Source organism: Trichosurus vulpecula, chromosome 7, assembly GCF_011100635.1.
Source record: "Trichosurus vulpecula isolate mTriVul1 chromosome 7, mTriVul1.pri, whole genome shotgun sequence".
NCBI lineage: Eukaryota > Metazoa > Chordata > Mammalia > Diprotodontia > Phalangeridae > Trichosurus > Trichosurus vulpecula.
The window spans coordinates 226332845-226359411 of NC_050579.1; the positions used below are offsets into that span (position 1 = coordinate 226332845).

The 26567-nt window shown below is 37.6% G+C and overlaps 1 protein-coding gene and 1 pseudogene across 8 annotated transcripts in view; both read right to left on the bottom strand.

Annotated features, from left to right (window-relative positions):
* Positions 1–20839, bottom strand: part of LOC118856549 (muscular LMNA interacting protein) — a 386664-nt gene extending 365825 nt beyond the window's left edge. For 3 of the 8 annotated variants that reach the window (XM_036766912.1, XM_036766909.1, XM_036766914.1), the window contains exon 1: positions 20650–20824. In XM_036766912.1, the coding sequence (XP_036622807.1) occupies positions 20650–20712 (63 nt within the window). In that variant the 5' untranslated portion in view covers positions 20713–20824. Of the gene's footprint in view, positions 1–20649 lie in introns of all 8 variants that reach the window. The other 5 variants (XM_036766913.1, XM_036766911.1, XM_036766916.1 and 2 more) reach the window with 3 other exon arrangements.
* On the bottom strand, positions 7099–7229 carry LOC118858880 (annotated as a pseudogene).
* Positions 20840–26567: the final 5728 nt, after the last annotated feature.

Here is a 26567-nt window from a genome sequence, read left to right on the forward strand (position 1 = left end):
TAAATGGAACTTGTAATGATTTATCAGGATAGAAACACTTCCCACAATGAATAAAGCAAATCTGCATTTTTCAAAAATCCTGCCTGTAGTAAAAATGGATGAAACATTTCATCAAGGGAAAAACTTTAAAAAAATATTTTGAAAGCCATAAAACATACAATTCCTTTTATCATTCTGCACATGGATATAGCCCACACAGACTGTTTCTCTTCTCGTTGCAGACAAGGCCGAGTAAATGACAACAAGGCCTGAGGTCAAAGAATCCTTGGAAACATATACCTGTTTGATTACACTATCATCAAAAAAACTATTTTGATAATATCACATTGGGAAAACAAAGTTCAAACCGCAGCCCACCTCTTTTACCAGGCTTCTGACAGAACTGACAATATATTGACATAGATACATATACAGGGACATACACACACACACACACACACACATATGGCAGAGTATGCCCAAAATGGAAATTATATTCCTGCAAAAAGGATGTTCCCTCATGCCAGGAGTCACAGGTTTGTCTATGTCTGATTTATTAATAAATTTTCTTTAAATTGTTATTCTTTTAGTCACTTACTCAAATTTAGTCTGGAAGTTGGGGGTAAGAGACAGGATTTCATTCATATTTCAGAGAAGCTCCATAACACTGGATTAATCACCTGAGCTGTCACACTTAATAGAAATCTGAACATAAAATTTTGCATTTGTCAGAGTAAAATTAAACCGGATCGCCTCACTCAGTTGCTTCTGCTTTTGCTTCTAAGGTCATGTGACAACCATCAGACAGTAAATATAGCTTTAAAATACCAGAGGTTTTGACAAGACTGTTCTTTTTAAGTGATGTGAAAATTATCAGCTGGATATACTTCATCTGCTTCTAAATGGAAAGTCAACATAAGTTACCAAAATGTATTTCTCTGTTTAAAAGAAAGTTGTTTTTCATGGACGCTTGAGTGAATTTAGAAGAAACAAGCAACGGTATTACTCATAGTACTGTTATTTGATTCCCTATTCAGTAAATATGCTGAATTTAGTGTTTTCAGTGCCAAAGAGTAATAAAGGACCCTTGAGGTAAACATTTAGATTATTGAATCAATACAGAGAAGCAGCATTGTCTAGGAGAGAAAGACCCTGCCTCAAAGCCAGAAAAACCTTAGTTTGAACCTAGGTGACTCTGGGCAAGTCACTTAACTCCTCAGTGCCACAGGAAGCTGCTGGTCTGCATTGGTTAGAAGATAATTCCTTACCCAGAGTTCCACACACCAATGAAATCGTAAATCTGTTCCAAAAGAAGGAAATTTATAATAAAATTTAGCATTTATATAGCACTTAATGGTTTAAAAAACACATTACAAATATTATCTCATTTTATCCTTACAACAGTTTTGTGAGTTAGGTGTCATTATAGTCTCTGTTTTGCAAATGAGGAAACTAAAACAGAGGTTAAGTGACTTTCTCAGAGACATATGGCTATCAAATATGTGAGATCAAACTTGAACTCAGGCCTTCCAGATCTTAAGTCCTGAGTCCTATCTGTACTGGACCTGTGATTTCATTGAGGGGGGAGGGGTGCGAATGTGTGCGTGCGTGTGGGGTTGTGTGTGTGTGTGTGTGTGTGTGTGTGTGTGTGTGTGTGTGTGTGTGTGTGTGTGTGTAAAAGTAAACCCAAAATAAGCATTTGGTCAAAGTTTAGAGGAAATCACACTAAATTGAAGAGATAACCTGTTGTTCAAAAGTATTAAACTTATTAAAATTATAGCATATTAGAGGCTACATTCTAAATTCTTGACTTGATGTTAAAAATAGTACTGTACATAAGTGCTTCAGTAAGGATGATGTCCCAGATTTTTTTTCCTCTAAATTTATTAAAACCCTGCTGGTGTGCTGGTTTGCAGATGGTAATAAAAGTGCACTGAAGAAGGAGATGAGCTCCCAGGGTCTCTAGCTTCTTCCCACTTTTTCTGTTCTTCCCACATACTTACCACACTTTGACACCTAACAAAGTAAAATATAATTATTCTTGAAACCTTTTGAATTATCAGTAGCCTGTTCTTCCATTCTTTAACTATTCCTCTTATTTGAAAGCAAAAAATGGATTCATTAAATTTCCTTCTCTATCCTAATACAGCTTGGGTGTGGCACTGATCCCACCCATTCATACAGTGTAGTCTATAGGCATGGTATCCAATAAGGCACCTACATGCTTTTCTCTCTCTCTAGACTAGCTCATTCAACCTCAACCTGCCTTCACCAGCAGGTCTGGATGGTTTTTTTAGAGTGAAGGGACTGGCTATGGCCATGATCACATGGCTACAACTCACTATTCTCTTTTAGGGTCCCAGGGGTAAACCTGCTTTGGGGGACTATTCATTCCTACTACTTACTACTGTAGTTTCCAAAACCCCTCTGGGGTACTTCCTACAGAATTAGTCATCATGACACCATTAAACTTTAAATATTTACTAAATGATAAGGCAAAACCAGGAATAATCATAATATTTAATTAATAGAAAACAAAAGGAAATTATCATGACTTTTCTTCAATAGAAGGCAAAAACAAGAATAAGCGAAGTATCACATTCCACTCATAAACCTGGGTCACACTCTACCAACAATGTGTGCAATGTCCTTGAAGAAGAGTGAGCGTACACTTATAGAAACCTAGCAGGTAAACGTGAGTGGAAAAAACTGGGAGCCTGGTGCAATTTACAACTGTAGACTTTATGCCCTGATATCTTTGGTCTCTCCAGGAACAATCTACACCACATGAAGTTTTCTCCGTTGTTTCTCTTCTGGTCCCTGCTAGATGAAACCACTTCTCTTCTGTTTTCAAGCTGATGCAATGACAGGCTCTTTTAGCTTACAACCACCCTTAACAGGGTGCTAAAAAAGTATTATACTCTTTTAGAAAATATGTATACAGATATAGATAGGTAGATAGTTAGATAGATAATATTGTGCTTACTCAATTACAAGCAGTTCCCTTCAGCCAGAGAACTGCAAAACTCTGGAGGCTGGTTCTGTGATCAAAACAGATAATCCCATCCAGCTCTTCACTCACTCAACAAGATTTAATTTTCTCCTATTATCTTCTAATAAAGCAAAGCTTCTTTTCCACAGTTCTTAGTAAATACCATCAGATGTAGTCAATTGTTGATTAATTTGACAGACTTTCTTTTCCCCCTCCTCTTCTCTTTCTAGAGTCAGCTAGGTGGTACAGCAGATAGAATGTTGGGCCTTGGGTAAGGGACATCTATGCTAAAATCTAGCCTCAGACACTTACTAGCTATGGAACTTTGGGCAAGTCGCTAAGGTTTCCTGGGAAAATAATAGTATCTATCCCCAAGGTTGTTGTAAGGATTTGTAATGGCAAACAGGGTGGGCTTTTTGCTTTTTTTTTTTTTTTTTGCTTTAGAGTGCTTCTCAGCACTAAAGCAATCAAGTTCCTTTGAATCTTGCCTTTGTTTCAATCAAGAGTCTTTGATTGAATTGGGAATCATTGATGACCTGCATAAATCACGGGAAGGCCTAGGTCACATGGGTTTGAGTCACATGGTTCTGATACCCTCTGACCCTGAAGAAGTGTATATATACTCTGAGGTTAGCATTTTGCTTGGGGCTCACTCATTGGAAGACTGTTCCTGTGATTTGGCCAGATGAGACTCTGGGTAGCTGTTAAGGAGCCCCCTCAGTTTTGAAAACCCAGATGTTAGTGCTTCTCTCCCTCTGGTAACTGTGTAGGTATTGCTATGGTCAGACAGTTAGAAGGCTGTCTGTTGATTTGTGTTTATTTGCTCTGTTTATATAACTTCTGCTTATAATTTCTGTTTGTGTTTTCTCTGAAGTTCAAGGTGCTGACTTTTTCCCTTCAACTAAGTGAATGATATATGTATGTTTAATTGAAGTGAGATTGTAAACCCCTTAAAGTTGTTTTCCTTAGAAAAGCAGATCAAAGAAACTGTGTTAGCAGCCCTTCAGTGTGCTAGTGTTACTGGTCTTATACCTCCACAACAGCTGTTAGCAGCATTGTTGTTACAGGATTAAATGAGATAATATTTGTAAAGTGCTTGGCACAGTGCCTGGCACATAGTGGATACTATATGAATGTTAGCCATTTTTAATTTTTTTTATTATAAAGGATGTCCCACTGTGGGGGAGGTATATATTTGGATATGGAGGCAATATAAAAACAAAAGAAATTTAAAATTAATAAAGAGGTCCCCAGAACTGAGTATTCTGAATATGTCCTAACCAAGCCATAGTATTGTTGTTCAATCTTTTTTAGTCATGTCTGACTCTTCATGATCCCATTTGGGTTTTGGTGGGGCAAAGATTCTGAAGTGGTTTACCACTTCCTTCTCCAGCTCATTTTAGAGCTGAGGAAACTGAGGCAAACAGGGTCACACAGTCAATAAGTGTGAAAAGATCAGTCTTCCTGACTCCGGGCCCAACAATCTTTCCACTATGCTACTTGGCTGCATTGTACATATAGTATGGTGGCGTTATTTCCTCCCTCATTCTGGATATGAGAGTTCAAATAGAAAGGTAAGCACACTCCCCTTCCTAACTTGATACTTGGGTTTAGACCAGTATCTTGGTCCAGAAGGCTCAGTATGTACTTATCCCAAGCAAGAGACCAAGGCATACCCAGGTACAAAGCCAATTGTGATGGTCACTGCTCTCCAAAGTAAGATCAATAAGAAGAAAAAAAGGACTATGGCTGGTAAACAAATTTGCAAATTAGATAAGTTTCATAAATTTACACAAAAAGATGATATAAAAACATCTTTGGATTGAATAGGATACCAAATTCAATTCAATAAACCTCTGTTAAGCACCCTTTATATGCAAGGCATTGATTGTGCCATGCCATGAGTATAAAGACCAAAATCAAATGAAAGACAACAAGAACAAACAGAAACAATTCCTGCCCTCAAAAACCTTATACTTTTACCTATAGGGATACAACACACATACAGGTAAGTAAAAATAAGGTAATTTGAAAAATAAAAGTTCATTAACAGGTAAGGACCAGGGAAGGATTCGATCATGAGGCAGCCCCTGTGTTGATTCTCAATGGTGGAAATGAAGGTAGAGTAATGGGGGCCTGCTAGAGTCAGTGGGACCGCTCCTGAGAGCTGATTATTAAATTTTCAGTATTAGTATTTCTATCTCAGAAATCCTCAAACACTACAAATCAGGGAAGTGAAGAGAAAGGGGAAGTGTGGAAATGAAAAGGAAGAGGAAAGAAGGAGCAGTTGGAGGGAAGGAGGTAGAGGCAAGAGGCAGATGGAAAGCAAAAAACATACAGGAAATCCCAGACTAAAAGCTAAGCCCTCAGAGAGTTACAAGATAGGAATGAATAAGGTTTTTCTCTGTAACTGAAAGATATTTCCACAAGCTGCTGAATGTTAATTATAGTAATTTATGCTTATATTCTCTCTTTATTTCAAAAGTATCATATGTTGTGATAAACAAGAAAACTGTTTCTAAAATCTCTTCCTAAGAGGTGTGCTATACAGAGTCCTTCATAACATGAAGTAGTCATTGACTCTCCCCTTTCTGACATATACAAGGTCACTTAGCCCTATTTCAAAAACATGTTGGATAAAACCTGTGTGTGAAAATGCAATATTCATGGAATGGGTGAGAGGTTTAGGGGAAAAAATTTAAAAAAACAAAACTACTGTTTGGAAAGCTCCAGGCTATAAAAATACAGGCTGGTAATTAAAGTACAAATAAGCTCTAAGCATTTTGTAAATAACCTCCTTTTTTCTATGAAGGCCATGAAGAAAAGTACAGCACATAACTTCCCACAGTAATTCCATCAGTAACATAACAATCTATTTTACCAGTCCCCCAGAGGTTGCTGTACTTTGGACAGAATACCCGGTGGTTTACAAGCCATAGTAATTCCTACCATGAGAACACAGAGAATATTTTCCCACCCAGACACAGTGTCATTATAAATGTCATTTGTGAAAGCACAGCTCAGCCTACAGACCACAATCCATCTCCCCTCCCACGATTCACCATCACATGGGGATCTGTCAAATAATCGATTCAGACAAAGTACATCTCTCACACAAACCATCAACAGATGCTTCTGTAACTGCGAATGCTCTTTAAAATGACCATACAGTTTTAGAAATGGGATTCACATCCCAGTAAAGAAATCCAGACAACTCCTCACCTTCCTTTCCCTTGGTCCCTTCTCTCAGAGTTCTTTTAATGTATTCAGAGCCCTCATTTTATTCAAGGAAGCTTAGGAGAAGGGAAAGAAAGATGGGACATTTTTGTTTTTCAGATGGTTTAGTTTGTTTTTAGTGATTTACACACTTAGAGATGCAACTACAAAATATAAAGATTCTGTCTCTACTTGTGTGTCTCTATTTATCTATGTTTATGTCCGTCTATCTATCTATTAGCCATCACTTACCTGGTAGAGGTAATTCATAATCATGAAAGTGATTTCCCCAGGATGGGACTTATCTATTGCACTCCACATGAGCAGACCCATCAACTCTGCCATAGAATCACAGTGAAGTGGAGGGCCAGGGGATATGTGGAAAAGAGATTTGGAGAGCTCTCATAGGTCCAAGTATAAAATCCCATGAGGGAAAAAGTCAGGAGTAAAGAAAATTTCATGGGAGAATTAAAACTATTTAGAGTTGTAAAGTACCCTAGAAGCCATCAGTTCTCCAACCCCCCTGATTTTATAGCTGAGCAAACTGAGGATTATGTGCCTCCTCCTATATTACAAAACTGAGAAGTGTATGAAACAAGATGTGAACTCAGGTAATCCAGACTTCAAGTCCAACCTGTTTTGCACCGCCATGCTGCCTCTCGATTATATAATATATAAGTATAGTGTCTGGACCTTGATTTCATTAGTATAGGGAACTTCAAAGTGGGCAAAATCCCTCTATCAATGCAAGTCAGCACCTTTTCTGAAACTTACAGGTTTAGAAAGGTGTCTAAAGCACTGAGGGATTACATAACTTACCCCTGGTCACAACCAGAATCTGTCAGAGGTGGCAATGGAACCCTGATCTTCTTGGCTTTAAAGTTGACTTGCTTTTTTTTTTTTTACATAATATTCATTTTCTGTTTTGAGTCTCTTTCATGTGGTAAAATCACAGGGGTCTGCTCGTCTGGAATGCAATGGATAAGCTCTACCCTGGGGCAACCACCTTCATGATTATGAATCACCTCCACCAGGTAAGTGATAGATATTTAGATAGATACATAGATAGATAGATAGATAGATAGATAGATAGATAGACAATAGATAGATAGATAGATAGATAGATAGATAGATAGATAGATAGATAGATAGATGATAGACAGACATAAACTGAGACAGATAGATACAAAAAGAGACAAAATCTTTATGTTTTGTAGTTGTATGTCTAAGTGCCTAGCACAGTGCCTTTCTCATACCAGGTACTTAGTAAACACACATCGGCTTAGATTGAATTGACTTTATGCCTATGTTCTTAATTTTTAGTCCTTTGGATATGGAAAATAATCAAATCCTCTAAAAAGTCAAGTTATAATTGTCCCAATATATTTTACTGTACTTTCAGTTCCATCCAAAGAACTAGGAAATCATGCCAGCATAGGCCCTGATAGGAACATGGTTTCTGCAGCAGGGAGTGTTGCTCATTACTTTGTACATCTCCACTTAAATGTTCACCGTTGTTCCTTTTACAGAGCCTTTGTTGTCTCACTGTAAAACAGAAAGAATGCAGTGTAATTCCCAATTATAAGACTGGAAGGTTCTACCACATTTTGTCTGGAAAAGCAAGGACATTTTTAATTTAGTCATCAGCAAAACATAATGGAAAATGTCAGCACCTAGATTTTACATAAACAGGAGGTGCTTGGTATCAAAGGAATTCAGTAGGCATCAGACTTAGGATCACAGTCCTCACGCTGAAAGGGAAAAGCAGTTTTCTTGTTCTTGTTCATTCATTCAGACATATCCAATTCTTTGTGATCCCATAGGCCATAGCATGCCAGGCTCTTTAATCCTCCACTATCTTCCAAAATCTGTCCAAGCTCATGTTCATTGCTTTTTTTTTTTTGGAGGGGGGGAAGGCAGAGCAATTGGGATTAAGCAACTTGCCCAAGGTCACACAGCTAGTAAGTGTGTCAAGTGTCTGAAGCTGGATTGGGACTCAGGTCCTGCTGACTCCAGGGCTGTGCTCTAATCACTGAGCCACCTAGCTGCCCCAGTGTTCATTGCTTCTATGACACTAATCTATCCGTTTCATTCTCTGCTATCCCCTTCTCCTTTTGCCTTTAATCTTTCCCAACACCAGAGTCTTTTCCAATGAGTCCTGTCTTTTCATTATGTGGCCAAAGTATTTAAGCTTCAGCTTCTGTATTTGTCCTTCCAAAGAACAGTCAGAATTAAGTTCTCTAAATATTGATTGATTTGATCTCCTTGCCATCCAAGGGACTTGCAAAAGTCTTCTCCAGTACCACAATTCAAAAGTGTCAATTCTTCAGAGCTCAGCTTTCCAGGCCTATATCCTTGTGGCACATGTGAACAAACCAAGATTTAGAGAGGCTGATTTGCCTAAGGCTACCCAGGGAGCAAGTAACCCATCTGGTTATAATAATTATACTGCAAGCATAATACAACTCTACCTATTCATAGGATATTTGGAGCTAGATTGAGACCTTTGAGGCCAAAGAGTCCAACTTCTTCATTTTACGAATGAGAAACTGAGACACAAGGAGGTTAACTGACTTGCCCACAGTCACAAGGCTAGTAGGTAACTGAGACAATATTTGAATTCAGATCTATAGTATCGTCTCTCTCCTTTCTCCTTTTTTCCACTGTAAAGAGCAAGAACAAATTACTTAAAATAGCAGCATTGTGACACTACAAAACTACAACAGTTATTAATGTTAAAGGGAATTCCTTTAGAGAAAATAAGCACTTCTAACCCCTAGGGCCATTCTGTCATTTCCCAACACACATGGAGATGGAAAGTTTTGAGCCTAGCCTGGTTCTGAACTGAGGTCACTACAGGGAAACTGGAAACACCGTCAAAACAACAGCTCCATCACATAGGAACACTGTGTCCTCTGGATCTCAAAACTGTTGCTGCTGGATACAGAAATGTTGCTGCCACAGTAGGTGCCTCCCCTCCCTTCACAAATATCCTCAGGCTCAGATGTTCAGTTGCTTTTCGTTGTGTTTGATTCTCCATGACCCCATTTTTAGGTTTTCTTGGCAAAGATACTAGAATGGTTTACCATTTCCTTCTCCAGATCATTTTGCAGATGAGGAAACTGAGGCAAACAGGATTAAGTGACTTGCCCAGGGTGACAGAGCTAGGAAGTGTCTGAGGCCAGGTTTGAACTCAGGAAGATGACTTTGCCTGACGCCAAGCTGGGCATTCATCTACTGTGCCGTCTAGTGGTCCCCCCTCAAGCTACTGTTCCACTTTTGTGATACTTTGTTCCCCTTGCTTGCAATTTTCCCCACTCCTCAAAAGTCATCATTGTTCTAGCTATTTACTTATATCACTAGTTCCATTGATCAAAGTTGTCCTTGGTATTTATTTTAACCAATCTCACCTATATACAAATTCATAGGCTCATCATTTGAAAGCTAGAAAACACCGTAATGAACAAGTCCAACTGACCACTTTTATATATAAGGGAAACTAAGGACTGGAGAGGTTAAGTGACTTGTCCAAGGGCTCACAGATATCAAGGTCATTTGACTCCAAATCTAGCATTCATTCATGTAGTGTGCCCTGTTCCAAGAGTTATGGTCCCACTATGGGCTCTCAGCCTTATGTCTCCTTTATGAATGATATTAGAAAAGGGACATACAGAAACTCTAACTTCTCCCCAGACTGTCTTTGAGCTTCCTAACATGTTTTGGCTGCAAACTGAGCACTGTATGGATTACTGGGAATAGCTCCTGAGACCAACCTTTCATCATACGTTATACATTTGGGTAATGTCCTTCCTTCAAAAACAGCAGAGCTCTGTAGAAATCTGATGTCCTTATGAGGTATTATATTCAAATAAACAGATGGGACACATAACACAATTTTTTAAATATCCAGGGCCTTGCTAAATCCATAGCCCTCACTCGATCTAAAGACAAGTAGCATCTGTTTCTTAAGCAGTAGTGTACTGGTAAATATTTAACAATCAGCTTTCTGAAAAAAGAAATGTACACAGGATATACTTTGAAGTTTAATCTGAATTATTGACATTTTCTCCAACACTTTTTTAAGTCTATGTAATCAACACAATGATAAATCAAGTCCTAATTTGTTGTATTTACCTATTTATGAGGTATAAATGTTCACACTGAAAATCTAACAATCATCACTTGCAAGCCAATATGAGGTGGTTCCAGCACATACCTGGATTGAGGATACTTATAAAAGAATTGGTCTCAGCAGGTAGAAGAGTTCTCTTCTGCTATTATCTACCCTTTTCTTTAAGTTTCCTTCAAATCACTGTTTGGATACCATTTCCTCCAAGAGGACTTTCCTCAGCCCCTCAGTTTTTAGTACTGTCCCTCTTGAGATGACAAAATTACTTGAGGTGTTTTGGTGGCACAGTACATAGAGCATTAGACCTGGATTCAGGAAGACCTGAGTTCAAATCCTACCTGAAACATTTACTAGCTATGTTACCTTCAGTCAGTCAATAAAGTACCTACCATGTATCAGGCATTGTGCTAAACTCTGGGGATGCAGAAAGAGGTGAAGGAGAGTTCCTGCCCTCAAAGGAGCTCACAATCTGATGAGAAAGATGACAAGCAAACAAATATGTACAAACAAGCTACATACAGAATAGATAAGAAATAAAAAAGAGAAGGCACTGGAATTAAGAAGAGTTGGGAAAGTTTTCCTTTGGGAGTTTTTTAGACATTATTTGCTACAAAAAAACACCTTTTTCCCCAGTTTTCTGCTTTCCATTCTAATTTGGTTGCATTGGTTTTGTTTCTGCAAAAACTTTAATTTTATATAATCAAAATTATCTATTTACATTTCATGATGCATTCTATATCTTGTTTGGCCTTAAATTCTTCCCTTATCCATAGATCTGACAGGTAAGCTATTCCATACTCTCCTAATTTGCTTATGGTATGACCCTTTACGTGTAAATCATTTTGGCCTTATCTTCATATACAGATGTTGTTGTCGAGACTTCAAGGAAACCAGGAGGCAGGGAGGAGGAGAGAGAAGATTCTAATCATGGCAGGACAACCAGAGAAATTGTCTGAAGTTAAGCATGTGAGTGTCTCATACATGGAACAGCCAGGAGACCAATGTCATTGGATCATAGAGGGTATGTGGAGAAGTAAGGTGTAAGAAGCCTGCAAAGGTAGATGTAATGTTAATGCGATAGGAAGATCTTTCCCATCCATTAATAGGCCTATGTGACCTGCTTTGAGTCCCTGAATCACACGAGCCTGCAGTAGGAGGAGCTTGCCAAAGAAGTGAAGCAGGAAATTGGAGTGAGTTGGAGTTTAGAGAGAGAGAGGAAGCAGAGAGAGCAGAGCAGCTAGCAAGAGTGAGAGAGGGAGTGATTTGTTGAAGAGAGTTTGTTTGTGGGGAGGTCTAATAGAGGGAAGGATTGAGGAAGTCGGTGCCCCCTGCATTGATAATGTGTATAGATTTCTTTGTTCCTGTGGTGGATTTGGCTTTCTGGTATTTGAATAAATGTTTTGGTTTCATCTTCAATGAAACGAGTCACCTTGTGATTCAAACCTGGGAATACACCTGCATATTCATAGCAGCCACTGTGGGTATCACATTGGTGACATCGTAGGTTAGGTTATGAAGAACTTTGAGCACCAAACAGAAGATTTTTTTTCCAATTCTGAAGGCTAGAGTATAGTTTATTGAATGGGAGTAGGGTGGGGAGGAGGTTGAAGTGGTTGGACCTGTACTTTAGAAAAATCATTCTGTTGGAAATTGGATTGGAATGGTGAGACACTTGAGGCAGGCAGACCCAATAGCAGTCTATTTCAATAGTCCAAGTGTGAAGTAATGAGGACCTACTTCAGGATGGTAGCAATATCAAAGAAGAGAAGGGGGTGTCTTGGAGAGATATTTCATCACTACCTCTTAAGGGATGTTGTGAGAAATAAATGAGATATGTATAAACCACTTTACAAACCTTAGATCTGTATATAAATACTAGCTGTTTTATAAATGAGTTATTTTGAGCTATTATTCAATGATATATTTATATATTGCGATATATGTTATATATGATGTATTATTATGTAAATGAGCTATTTATATATACTTCATATTTCCATACTTGTGTACATATTCTGATGCACAAATGCATGCATTATACTTCTGTGCAGAAGAATGTCAGTTCCTTGAGAGCAGAGCCCATTCTCTCTTCATATCCATGGAGCTTAATAAATGGGAATAGGGAAAGGACTAAGCATTTAAATAGCACCCATTATGAGCCAGTCATTGTGCTAAGCACAGGATCCTCACAACAACCCTGGGAGGCAAGTACTGTTATTATCTCATTTACAGTTGAGGAAACTGAGGAAAACAGAAGTTAAGCAACTGGTCCAGGGTCACATAGCTAGTTAGTGTCTAAGATCAAATTTGAATTCAGGTCTTCCTGATTCCTGGCCTGCTGTTGTATCCCTATGTATATCATTAGTTCCTAGCTTCCTCTACATTTGTTGAATTGCACTGAATGGCTTCTTTGGATTTCTAGCAAGATAATTTTATTTCACTGCAATTATCCCTGGGGATTGGCAAGAGATGAGAAACCTCTCAAGTCCCCAGGACCAAATTTAAGCAGACTCAAGTCAGACTCTGCCTGAAATTAAATGCAGAGGTCATGGCACCATCGCATTATACATTCCATTCAGCTCAACCCCCCTCAGGCAAACAAGTCTTTGCATTATGCACTGTAATAAGTTTATAAGTTAACACCAAGCAAAGCCACCCCCAATGCGAACTGGAAGCAACAAAACACTGATCATGCTGGCAGGTCACAGGGAAAAAACATATGATTTCCCCTCATTTTCTTTTCATTGGTCTAGAGGGAGGGGCAAGGCCAGGCCTACCAAACAAACAAAGAAAACTTCCCTTTAAAATCCCATAGCTACAAACATGTTACAAGTTGACAGGTAAAGAGAAAAAGCAATTAAACAACTGTTAATTGTGTACCTGCTACATTCAGAGTGTGCTGGGAATTGGGGAAGGGAAACAAAGCAGGAGGCATATGGAGTATATGTAACGAGATTCATGTGATAGAGATAAATGTAAAGACATCCCTGGGGGTTCACAAAATCAATTATATGAATATAGGATGGAGGGAAATGGCACTGTAGCAATGAAGTGGTTCATATGAAAAGAGACTTTAGGAAACTGAGAGTGTGATCAGTCAATAGTGGGGGCAGATCGCTAATGAAGTGCCCCAAGGCTCTGTTTTTGACCTTCTATTTAATTTTTTCCTTGACTTAAGATATAGATGGCAGACATTAAATTTAGAGATTATATGAAGTTAGTAGGAATAGCTAACCTGTTGGACAACAACAGTCTGAAATTTAAGTTCTTGGAAGCCATTTTGTTCCCAGTGCCTTAGAAGAGTTCTCTGTACATATTGGGCTTAATACATATTTGTTAAATTATATTGAACTGTTGTTCAATTGGTTCAATCATGTCTGATTTTTGATGATCCCATTTGGGGTTTTCTTGGCCAAGATACTGAAGTAGTTTGCTATTTCCTTCTCTAGTTCATTTTACAGATGAAGAAACTGAGGCAAACAGAGTGAAGTGACTTTTCCAGGGTCACACAGGTAGGAAGTGTCTATATTGAACTTGGTTATATATTTTAGGAAAGATATTGACAAACTGGAGTATAGGATAGCAATGGATTCAGAGCTAAAAGCAATTTTTCATCCACACCTTTAAAGGGAATGCCTGAATGGATGAGATTTCAAATTTGTTGGAACTATTAGTGGGTGGAAAAGTTTGGAACATGTATTACTGGATGTGATGATTCAGTATCACAAGTTCCTTTAAAAAGAAATATCTTTAAATATTGATGAGCAAGAAGTTCAGTAAATAACTAAAAATTAGTCAAGTATTTGCAAGACACTCACCCACATACCCCATGTGAGTAACAATTTATACTGAGGTGAGTAGTAATGAATCCTGATGTCATTTATTTTATTACTTGTTAATATTGTCATATATCTTTATATATCATATAAAATCATATTATTATTAGTTTTACAAGACATACTTGAGTAACTACTAGGAGGTGAAGGGGTGAGTAGTACATTAATGAAACTCTGCCAAGTAACTTTCCTACTTATTTGCAAAGCTGAACTCACCTTAATCATTTTAGAGAACTTTGCCAACACTGAGCATTATGTTTACTTCCCATTAATGTGAGATATATATGATGAGGATCTTCATGATAAAACTTCCTTAGAAGGAATGCAATTTTCATTTTAAATAAGATACATGCTACATTAATTCTCCTACCATGTTCTTTTTAAAGCAGCACCTGCAATAGTGGCAGTATTCCATAGTAGATAGAGACATGTTTTGGCATCAGGCAGATCTGACTTTAGTGAATAGGACATTGGACTAGAAATCAAAAAGTAAATCCCACCTGTGTGACCCTGGGCAAACTGCTTAACCTCTCAGTATCTCCCTTTCCTGATCTATAAAATGAGAGGATTGGACTAGATCAGTAGCATCAAACTCAAATAGAAATGAGGACCACTAATCTATACATAAGCAAATATGGTGGCATATTGAGTTAGTTTTATAATGTAATGTCATTTTCTTTTATTGTATTTTATTTATTTTGTTAACTCTTTGGCAAGGATATTTTAATCTGCTTCAGGCCACACTAGGGAATGTTGTGACCATGGGCAGGCAGGTCAATTACATGTTTATCACTTCTGGACTATATGACCACCAAAGTCACTTTGATGATCATTTCCTATCTCTGACAGGTATTGGCTGTGTGACTCTGGACAAGTCACAACTTCTCAGTGACCCAAGAAATTCCCTAAGACTAAACTGTAGAATAGAAGCAGCTTTGCAGCTAGATGGCTTGGTGTATAGAACACTGGCCCTGGAATCAGAAAGATCTGACTTCAAATTTGCCTTCAGACACTTACAAGCTGTGTGAACCTGGGCAAGTTATTTAACTCCAGTGGCCTTAATCCACTGGAGAAGAAAATAGCAAACCCATATCTTTGCAAGAAAAAAAAAATCATGGATAGGTCACAAAGTACGGGACACAACTAAACAACAAAGTAGCCTTCTACTAGTAGAGGAAGTTTATGACTAACAGTTCCCTATAGCAATAAAATCACAGGTCTAGACTGAAAAATCTTTTTTTTCTTTTCTTTATAAAAACTCCATATTTTGAGGGTTTATACAATGTGTTGCAACACTATCTATTTTTCTTTATATTTTTTAAAAAATTGAGCCGTCTAAATGATGGCTAGGAGTGGGAGGAAGGGGAAGGGAAAGAAGGGAGGTATACAGCGGGAAAAGCAAGTGATGTAAAGACAAAAGATATCAATAAAAAGTTGCTTTTTTAAATTCTTCCTATTTAGATGAAATTTCAATTTTGCTTTAAATGTTTCCTCCTTAGCACTTCAATATTGATTTGAATTCTGAAGCTATTTTTGGTTTTGGTTGAAATCTACAAGTTACATAGCAATACTTTAACTGATAGTGTTGAAAAATGAAGTATTTCTAAAAAATTCCAATTTTTCCATCTAACTGAAGCTTTCTCATTTGAATAATTTTTTTAAAAATTCTAACCATTTTTGTGGAGATAGCTTTTAAATATACAATACATACTCCTGCCTTCTTAATCTTCATTCCTTTTCCCACTCACTCTATTTCACAGAGCCTAGAAAAAGGTATCAGTATATAACTTTCTCTTCATGATTGCTTCCAGTCTCTTAATCTTCCATCTTCATCCAATACCCTTTCCTTTAAGACAATAGACTCTCCATTTGCCTTCACCACCCTCTGCTAATCCACCTTCCTTATCTCTGTCATCTAGCAGTCTCTTGGTCACCCTCAAACCTTCCTCTGTGGTTTTGGCACCTTTCTTCACCATTATCTTCGGATCCTTCAATAGCCTTGCCCATGGCCCTTCAGACAGGCTAACATTCTTAAAGTTTCCTAAACCCTTCAATACCTATGACTCCTTTCTCCATTCCATTTTACCTACCCAAAAGGCTCATCATGCTCCCCATTTTTGAAACGGCTCCACTTTTAAAAATTCTACGCTCTGAAATTTCTCTTTCCACCCAATAACCAGTCTGTCTAATTCTCCTCATCCCATTATTTTGTTCTCAATGTGATGGTCCTTCCTTAATCTCTCAGTTTGCATAGTGGAAATTCCATTCAGGAAGAGGTGAGACTAGATGGCTGTTCAGACTATGTGACCCTTTGACTGAATAGTTTGGATTCTCACCACCTGAGGACCTAGAGGGCCATAAGGGCAGGATCCCCACCCCTGCCCCAGGCTTTTAGCCTAGAAGCTATCTTTGATTCTTCCCTTTCCCTTACCTTACATGCATAGTGTCCAAGTCCTTTTGATTATACCTTTACAGAACTGCTCTCCAATAGGTCCCCTTGTCTCCACTGAAACTTCTTCATCCCTTCAAGGACCAATTCAGGTGCCACTTTCTATATAAAGCCTTTCCTGACTACTCTTCTCTCCAACAAAACGAAAATAAAAACAAAAACTCTCTCTGGCCTCAAATATCTCCAGATACTTCACCCAGATCTTTCCTTTTCACTTAACTACATTTCTCACAAGGCTGCAATCTGGATACCTCCATCACTCTCCAGAAAACTCTTCATCCTCTAAGATCTCATCTGCCCCGGAATTCACACCTCTGAAGTATCCCTCAACCTCTTCGGCCCTGCCTTCAGACTGGATGACTCTTCCCCGAACCTTTATTTAAGGAAGGTGCCCAAAACAGCCATCTCTTCATCACTCCCCAAACTGTGATGTTGACTTCTCCATTAATCTTCCTAACCACACCTTTTCCTTTCAGCTTCCCTTTATATATTGTTTTCCTCAATTAGAATGTAAGTTCTTTAAAGACTGGAACTGATTTTTGTGCTTCTTTGTTTTGTTTTGGTTTTTTGGCTTGGATTTGTATTCTTAGTGCTTAGCACCATGGCAGGTACATAGTAAGCACTTAATAAATACTTGTTGACTGACCTACACTCAATACACTAGCCTTTGTATCACAGTTAATTATATATTTGTCTTTGTCTCCTTTTAGACTGTAAACTCTTTCAAAGATCTATATCCTACATGCCTTGGTATCCTAGCACAGTGGCTTGCACATAGTAGGTACTTTTAAAATGCTTGATAAATAGAATGAATGGTAACGTGGCATTTCCTTTCAAATTATTTTTTTGGCTGTCCTTTGTGCAGCTGCACTCATTTGTAAAACTTTCTATTAAAAAGTCTTTGTTCTCAGAGGCACATTTTTGCTGCTGTTATGCCACATAAACCAAGCACAGCTGATCCACTCATTTCAACTATTGTAGTAATTGATGGAGAGAGCCGAATGATCAATGCAGCTGTGGTGACCAGCACTCATCGGAATATGACCAAAATTAACAGCAACATACCGAAGACCATCCTATTCATCACATATGGGCATCGCTACCATCACCCCTCTAACTTGGTTTCATTTTCTTCAACTATTGGAGATCTTATGGTAATAATTGAAAGAAAAGACTCCTACATAATTTCTCAAGTATTTAATATCATAGGTCATAATATTTAGAGCTAGAAAAGATCTAAGATATAAAATCATAGTCTTATTAATGATAGTAATAGCTAGCATCATTGTCAGGTTTGAAAGGCGTTGTATATATGTTACCTCATTTGACTCTCACAACGACCCTAAAAGGTAGATGCTATTATCATTCCCTTTTTTACAAATGAAGAGACTGAGGCTGGAAAAGGCTAAATAACTTGCCTAGATTACACAGCTAATAATTGTCTACAAGAAGATTTGAACTCAGATCTTCCTGACTCCAACTCCAGCACTCTTACCCACTATATCACTTAGCTGCCTCTGGCTAGAGCTGGAAATCCAACCTCCTCAATCCCTATGTGGAGAAACTGAGCCTCAGAGAAGTTAAGTGACATACCCAAGGTCATACAACTAGTGAATAACAGTGCAAGGTTTGAACTCAGATCATCTGATTCCATATTGAGAACTCTTCCCACCATGTGGGAAAAATAGCACGGAGATACCAAGAGCTCTTGGATCTAATATGAAGCAATAAAGGTGACCTTGGCAAGTTACTTAACTTTGGTGGGCCTCAGTTTCCTCATCTTCAAAATGATTAGACTATTTCTAAGTTGCTTTTATGTCTAACATTTTTTTTAAAAAAATTCTATTGTCTGAAGTACCAATTAAAAAACTATACCACTCCCTCTCTCAAGAAAAAAAAGTACCATTTAGTATGACTTCACCTAACCACATGTAATTCACCATCCAACAAACATAGCTGTCTAGAATACAGCCAACAGTCTGGAAATGAACCTAAAAGTCCAATCAGTCAAGCCAAAATAGATGTTACAAAATCCACGCACTAATTTAGCTCCCAGAAAACTCTCCCTTCTTGCCCCATTCAAAAGCAATTTATGCTTATTTAGTGCATACTTCTGATTGGTTACCAAATTTGATTTTATTATTTGTTTTCTAAATCTACTGAATATTTTAAAAAGCCAATTAGGAACCAATCAATAAGCATTTATTAAATGCCTACTATGTGCTAGGCACTACATATAGAGATACGAAAATAAAAATGACATGGCCATTGGTCTCAAGGAGTTCCCCTTCTATCAGAGATGCCAGACATACACATATATATATGTATATATATATATATATAAATGTATGTATGTATGTATGTATATATGGGATTAATACAAGGTAGTTTAGGAGAGGGCAACAAAGAAGGACAATAAGGAAAGACAATGCTTGAGAAAGAGGGAGATAGGTGACTATAATCATACATGCTAATGACAGAGAAAACTGATACTTGACATTAAGGGAAGAAATAGAAAAGTAATATAAAGAAAACTCAAGATGACAAAGATAAGCCAATAATTTGTGATCATTGTGGTGAAAACAGGCCTATATACCTCAATAGATCCTAAAGGCATCACTCTGGCATACCATAATGCCTATGTTACCCTGGGCAAGTCATGTACCTTTCTTGTCCTTAGTTTTCCCATTTGTAAAATGAGAAAGTTTGCACTAAATGACCTCTAACAGCCCCTTATAGCTCTCAATCTATGGACCTATGATGCTTATGACTAATTAGGAAAAGGCTTAACGATAGTCAATATTTGACTGTAAACTCCTTGGGGGCGGGAATTGCACCATGTTTCATCTGTGTATCCTCAGCATCTTAAATCATGATGAATTTGGAGTCAGAGTATCTAGATTCTAATCCTCTCCCTATGTTAATTTCGGTAAGTCACTTAATGTCTCTCAACATTTTCCTCATCTATAAAATGATAGGATAGGATTAGATTGACCTCTAAGGTCTCTTCAATATCTAAATCTGTAATTCTATTATTTTAAATATGCCTTGAGTTTGAATGTAAATATACTTTAAGATACTATTTTAGAAAGATTTCTCTCCAAAAAGGTTCAAATTTTTTTTTAAAAAAAATTACATTCATGCCCAAAAGGCAAAACTTTCAGTAAAAAAGAAAGTTTAGCTATTCAGAAAAAAAACTCACCCTCTAAAGATTCTAGATAACCAAGGTCTGATTGCCATGAACATATTTATACATTCCACTATATGTATGCCTATCATTATTAATTTACCCCTTCCTCAGACTTGTTTTTCCCAATGTTCATATTATAGTTCCCACCTTAGGTTTTCCATGAGTTTACAGATAAAAACAGCAAGTTAAAAGAAACAGATCAGTAATCTGCAACACACTTCAACTCAAAATTCCACTATGTTTTAGATGGGAATCAACACCAAGTGAATGTCATAAGTCCTTGACATTTCATTTCTGAGCCTTCAGGAAAAAAAAATAAGTACTATTCCATCACATCAAGAAAGAAATAATCTTTGTGGGAGCAAGCTCTAGATCTTGCCTAGAAGTTCCTTAACTTGAAAAATGAATATCACATCCATATATTTTCCATGAATTGCTTCCAACTTTCCCCAGATACCTGACTATGAAATCAGATTTTGAGTTTAATGCCATCATGGTATGCATGTAAAATAAACTCCCAAGACCTCGATTAAAGTTCACCATGCAAACACAACAAAAGATGCACTTATTTAATGGGCTTTGACTATTAGACTATCAAGACACATTTCACAGAACTAGATTTGCTCACATTTTTTGTGGAAATTTCGATTATAATTCCATCATAATTCCTTTCCAGAAAGCGCACTGAAATCACACTAACTTCAAGGTCACTGGTTAGTCAAACAAAATAAAATAAAAAACCAAATGTGGAAATAGAGGCAAGCTAGTAAACTTTTTCTAGGCTATAACAACAGCCTTCATGTCCTTCCTTTTGGCGAGTTTACAAGCATTTTCCAGTTAAACTTTTAGAAGTCTTACCGTCAATTTCTCCTTCAAGTTCTGGTTTATGGAATCTGTTTTTTCATGATTGCCCAGATCCATGGAGAGAGAGAGAGAGAGAGAGAGAGAGAGAGAAAGGAGAGAAAGTCAGAACCCAGGCAGAAATAATTTAATGTGCCTACATGGTAGATGTTGCAGGACATTTCAAGTTGTCAGACAGGACACTATCAGAAAACCCTGGCGATAATTTCTGGTTAGCTAGTGTTTCCATTTATAGATGTACAAACCTCACAAACAGTACACTGAAGAGAAGTCATGCAGCTGGCCTTAGATAATAAATGTCGTTTGGTATCAAAGCCAACTCTCCAGTAGGGGAACTTTTCTAGCAGGTTAAGTTACCTAACCCAAGGAAAGAGGTTTGTTTATAGTACTAACTGTGACTACCAAAGAGCTCCTAAGTAGTAGAAAGTTGAGATAATAGAATTGACTGTAGAATACAAATGAATCAATTAGGAGGGCAGAGGTAACTGACATATACTAACTACTAAATGTGTCAGGGAGGTGGCACAGTGGATAAAGTGCTAGGCCTGGAGTTCCAGTCTAGCCTCAGACACATACTAGCTGTGTGACCCTGTTTGCTTCAGTTTCCTCATCTGTAAAATGAACCAGAGAAGTAGATGGCAAACCACTCCAGTATTTTTGCCAAGAAAACCCCAAATGGGGTCAAGAAGAGTCAGATACAACTGAAAAACTACAGAAAACTACTAAACAACAAGCCAGAATCATCCCAATACCAAGTCGATTTGGGAATATGGCTGATAGTTATATAGCCTTTTGGGGTTTTGCAAAGCACTTTACAGAGGTTATCTTATTGGAACCTCACAACAACCCTTGAAGAAGGTTCTTTTTGTTATCCCCATTTTCCAGATTAGGGTATGGCCCAAAAGGCTAAGTGATTTGCCAATAGTCACACAGCTAGTGTGTATCAGAGGTAGAATTTGACTTCCAAGTCAAGAGTTCTTTTGCCTCTCAATGCTGAGACTTCAATAAATAAAATTAGCATTTCAAGGATAAAGAGTAAGAGGAAAGAAGTTAGAAACATTAACTCCATTAAGGAGCCGGTTCTATTTTTTTTTCCTATTAAGATTTTCCAAATACTATTTAGAAACCTGTTTTGTTTTCTTTTTCAGTTTCCTTCATTACTGGGAATGGAGTTGGCAGCTGACCAAATGGATGTAGATGGTACTTCATTACCCTTGGCTTTCCTGCTGAGAAAAAGGTTGGGGTCCAAGAAATGAAACTCATTATTTGAAAGGATCTAACATTTTCAAAGTTCTTAGTTAAGTTTTGTGACATGCCTTAAGAAAAAAAAAAAGTAATCAAATAGTAATTAACCCTGCCTGGCCTTCCAGCAAACCAAAGATTTAGGGATGAAGCTAACTGAAGGGGAATAAAAAATTTTAAAGAGTAAATAAAACCTGGTCTTAACAGTGCCCACAATCCATAGCTGGTTTAGGGGTTTCACTTAAAGCTTATTTCCTTAGCTTAGTTTTCAGACCATTTTTATGTTATGGAATTGCTTATTTTATTTCTTAAGTTCAGAATATAATAAATAATTTTTTAAATAAAAATCTTTTGGGGGTGCTTTGAACTCTTGCTCCATCTCTGTTGCCAGGCAGCTGTGATTTAATACTCATTCCACATCATGATGAAAGGACTGAGGACTTTACAAGTGAAGTAGTTAGGAAGAAATAAACCAGGACTCAATTTCATGGTGATAAGTACAGGGAGCTGATATTAGATCCAGAGGCAGAAGGAGGTATTCTCTTTAGCCTGGCTCCAAATTCCTTAGTAGCAGCCACACCCATTGCTGCACTAAACAGCATGAAGTTAGTATTACAGATTTCTCAACTCCCAGCATAGATGTGGCTGTCATATGTAGCATAAAAGCAGGTATTTGACATGTAAGGAATTGGGGAAATTCTGCAGAATAAAGGGCTAAGAAAATTCACAGCTCTATATCAGATTGTAGCTGGAATAGGAAATAATTCTTTCTTTACAGTTTTATCTAATGAAGTATTCTAACATGAAGGTTGGTGATTTTGTGGGAATGACTAAGCTACGGGAGTCTTAGGGAATACACTGGGACTAGGAGAGATGGCCATCAAAATCAGTTACATCAGTGGTCATAGGGTTAGGTGACTTCATTCCTATTCATTTTTCAGGGATGTTAAAAAACAAAACAAAGGAGGATTTGTAAGACTGGTTCAGGGAAAAGAGCCCTTGACAAGCTAAGAGATGGACATGTAAGATCTGCTCCCTTACCCTCCAGTTAATCAAAATTAGGAGTCAAAAAATAGGAGCATGCAGTCAGTTCACAGATCTAATGGGACTCAAGAAATTCATATGTCCCTCATAGATTTAGAGCCAGAAGGAACCTTAATGATCACACAGTTCAGTCTCTTCATTTTATAACTGAGGAAACTGTTGAGTGATTTTCCAAGGCCATACAGGTGGCAGAGTCAGGATTTGAACCCATCTTCCATAACTCCAAAGAGATAATTATGTAAGCCATCTAATGCGAGTTAGGTCAATCTCCTAACTGCTTGACTTTAAGAACTCTGATTTTAACTTTTATGTGTTTTATTTTAATGTCCACCTGCAAATAGAAGTATTCAATCAAATAAGAGCATTTCAGATGCTTCAATGAGTCTGTGGTCTCATGGATTTGGGAGTTCCCTCTGATGATGCAGATTGCAACCCATCCTTGCCCACCCATCCTGTGAAAGTGTTATCCATGTGTAATATTAATTAACTTGGGACTATTTTTACTGTTTTAGACTGATAAATTAATTAAGTCTCTTTGATTGAGTCTTACTAGGTGCTAAACCTCAAGCCCACACCCTTTTACTACTAGGTGCAAAGCCCTAGGCCCAAACCCCTAATAAATAGGTGCTATGCCTATGTGTGCATGAAGCCCTCAGGGTCCTAAGGGGAGTTGTTAAGACCAGAGCCAATAGTAGGTGCCTAAGTTCTGGTCCCTCAGATGATGTTTGATGATGTCCAAAGATTGTATAAAAAGAGAGAACAGAGCTATTTGCTTGAGGCTCTCACTCCTGGAGGTGTGTTGGTGTGGGACTCTGGGCATCCACTCTAAGAGCCTCCCAGCGTCAACCCAGATGTTGATGGTCTCTTGGTAACTATGAATTGTATTTGGTCTGTTTATAATGCATGTTTGTAATTTGTTTGTATTTGCTCTGAAGTTCAGGGTGCTGGCTTTTTCCCCTGAACTAAGTGAATGAAATTTGTGTGTTGGATTGAAATAAGATTGTTAACCCTTTAATATTGCTTTCCTTAGTAAAGCAGATCAAAAGAACTTGTGCTGGCAGCATTCTTGTTGTTTGGCTAGTGTTGGTCTTTCACCCCCACAGCAGCTGCCAGAGAAATTGTTGCAACACCATGTTCTCCCAAGCATTAGCTAGGGAGTCTACCCAATGTGCTAGGAATCTCCTTTGCTTTCTCCTGACATTTCTAGGGATCCAGCAAAGTGCTCTGGCTGTCCACCTATTATTCCTCACTTTTGCCATGAGACTAGCACATCCTTTCTTCCTACTGTATACTTCTTTAATGATGTCTTTTATTCCTGTTCATGATGCAATAAAAAAGTTTTAAATAAGCATATTAGATGAAACAAAAAACCAAGAAGTTATGAATGATTGGGGGACAGCCAGGTGGTGCAATGGATAAAATGCTGGGCCTGGGCTCAGGAAGAGTTCAAATCTGGCCTCGGACACTTACTATCTGTGTAACCTCAGGCAAGTCACTTAACCCTGTTTGCTTCAGTTTCCTCATCTGTAAGATGATCTGGAGAAGGAAATGGCAAATCATTCTAATATCTTTGCCAAAAAAACAACCAAATGGGGTCACAAAGCATTGGACACAACTGAAAAATAACTGAACAGCAACAACAAATGATTGATTTTGTATCTGCAAACTTCCATTATTTATACTTTATTATCCCAATCCCAAAAGATATCTATTGACTTCAACATAGAAGTGCTTGCATTGACCTTATTTTTGTCACCTTTTTGACATTTTCTGTGTATATAACTTGTAATAATAATAGCTAGCATTTATATAGAACTTTAAAATTTGTGATGTGTTGGACTGAGGAAGGAATAACATACAGACTCAATTGGGTGTCTTACCGCACAGGAAAGAAGGATGAAGGAGATAAAAAGGGGGAGATGATAGAAGGGAGGGCAGATGGGGGAGGAGGTAATCAAAAGCAAACACTTTCGAAAAGGGACAGGGTCAAGGGAGAAAATTGAATAAAGGGGGATAGGATAGGAAGGAGCAAAATATAGTTAGTCCTTCATGCCTTGAGTATTGTGGAAGGGTTTTACATAATGATACACACGTAGCCTATGTTGAATTGCTTGCCTTCTTAGGGAGGGTGGGTGGGGAGGGAAGAGAGGAGAGAATTTAGAACTCAAAAGCAGATATTCAAAAAAAAAGTTTTTGCATGCAACTAGGAAATAAGATATACTGGCAATGGGGCATAGAACTCTATCTTACCCTACAAGAAAGTAAGGGAAAAGGGGATGGTGGGGAGTGGGGTGACAGAAGGGAGGGCTGACTGGGGAATGGGGCAATCAGAATATATGCCATCTTGGAGCAGGGGGGAGGGTAGAAATGGGGAGAAAATTTATAATTCAAACTCTTGTGAAAATCAATGCTGAAAACTAAAAACATTAAATAAATAAATAACAGAAAAAGAAAAAAAGAAAAAGAAATTTAGAAGGGAAGATACCAACTTTTCATATGTAGATATTTTTATTTCTTTAAATCTTGGTCAAACTTATCACTGTAAAATTATTAAGTAACAGTTAGTTAATACTCATACTTGTTCTTTGATCATTTTAATACAAAAGGCATAATGAATTTAAAAAGTTGTGATGTGCTTTATAAATAATATTTCACTTCTTCTTCACAATAACCCTGGGAGGTGGGTGCTATTATTATCCTCATTTTATGGTTAAGGAAACTGAGTCATAGAGAGGTTAAATGACTTGCCCAAGGTCTCACAGCTAGTGTCTATAGCCAGAGTCAAAGTCAGATCTTACTTAATCCAGGTCTATCGCTCTAATCATTACACCGCCTAACTGCCTTACATGTGTTAGTGTTAGTATAGTCCTTAACTACACAGTCATGGCTAATATGTCTACAGCTCTTCCAGTTCTTCTTTCTTCGCTCCTCATCACTTCACATTAGTCTTTCCATATTTATTTGAATTTTTCAAATTCATTACTTCTTATGGTACAGTGTTTTATTATATTCATATACCATAATTTATTCAGTCAGTCTCCAATCATTGTACACCTAGCTGATTTCCAGTTTTTTGCTATTATAGACAGTGCTGCTAAGAATACTTTTTTATCATGATATCTTTTTTTGCCTGTCATTATTTTCCTTGGGGAACAGCTGTAGTGGTTAGACTACTGAACTAAAGGGTGCACCCATTTTAAAATTCTTATATAACTCCATATTGCTTTCCCCAAAGGGTGAACTTAATTCACATCTCCAAAGAGCCATGTAATGCCTTGTCTATTTTAACCAAGTCACTCCAGCATTGGATTTTTGTTGTCTTTTATTTTCTTTAATGATCTGATAAGGATTGAGTAGAATCTTAGAATTTCTTCCATTTTAATTTCTGATTATTAAAAATTATGAAAAATTTTCTGGAGCTATTGATCATTTGTTTCTCGTACCAGATCTGTCCAATCCTATACTTTTGCAGTTTGGGTTTTTTTTTTCCTTTCCTCACAATGTACTTCCTTCAACTGATTTTTTTCTCACTGCCATTATAATCTATCATCGTTAGAACACCGGTAAATGATGAATCCCAGATGAAATTCAAGCAGGCCCAAAGATTAATATCTATATTTAAAATAATT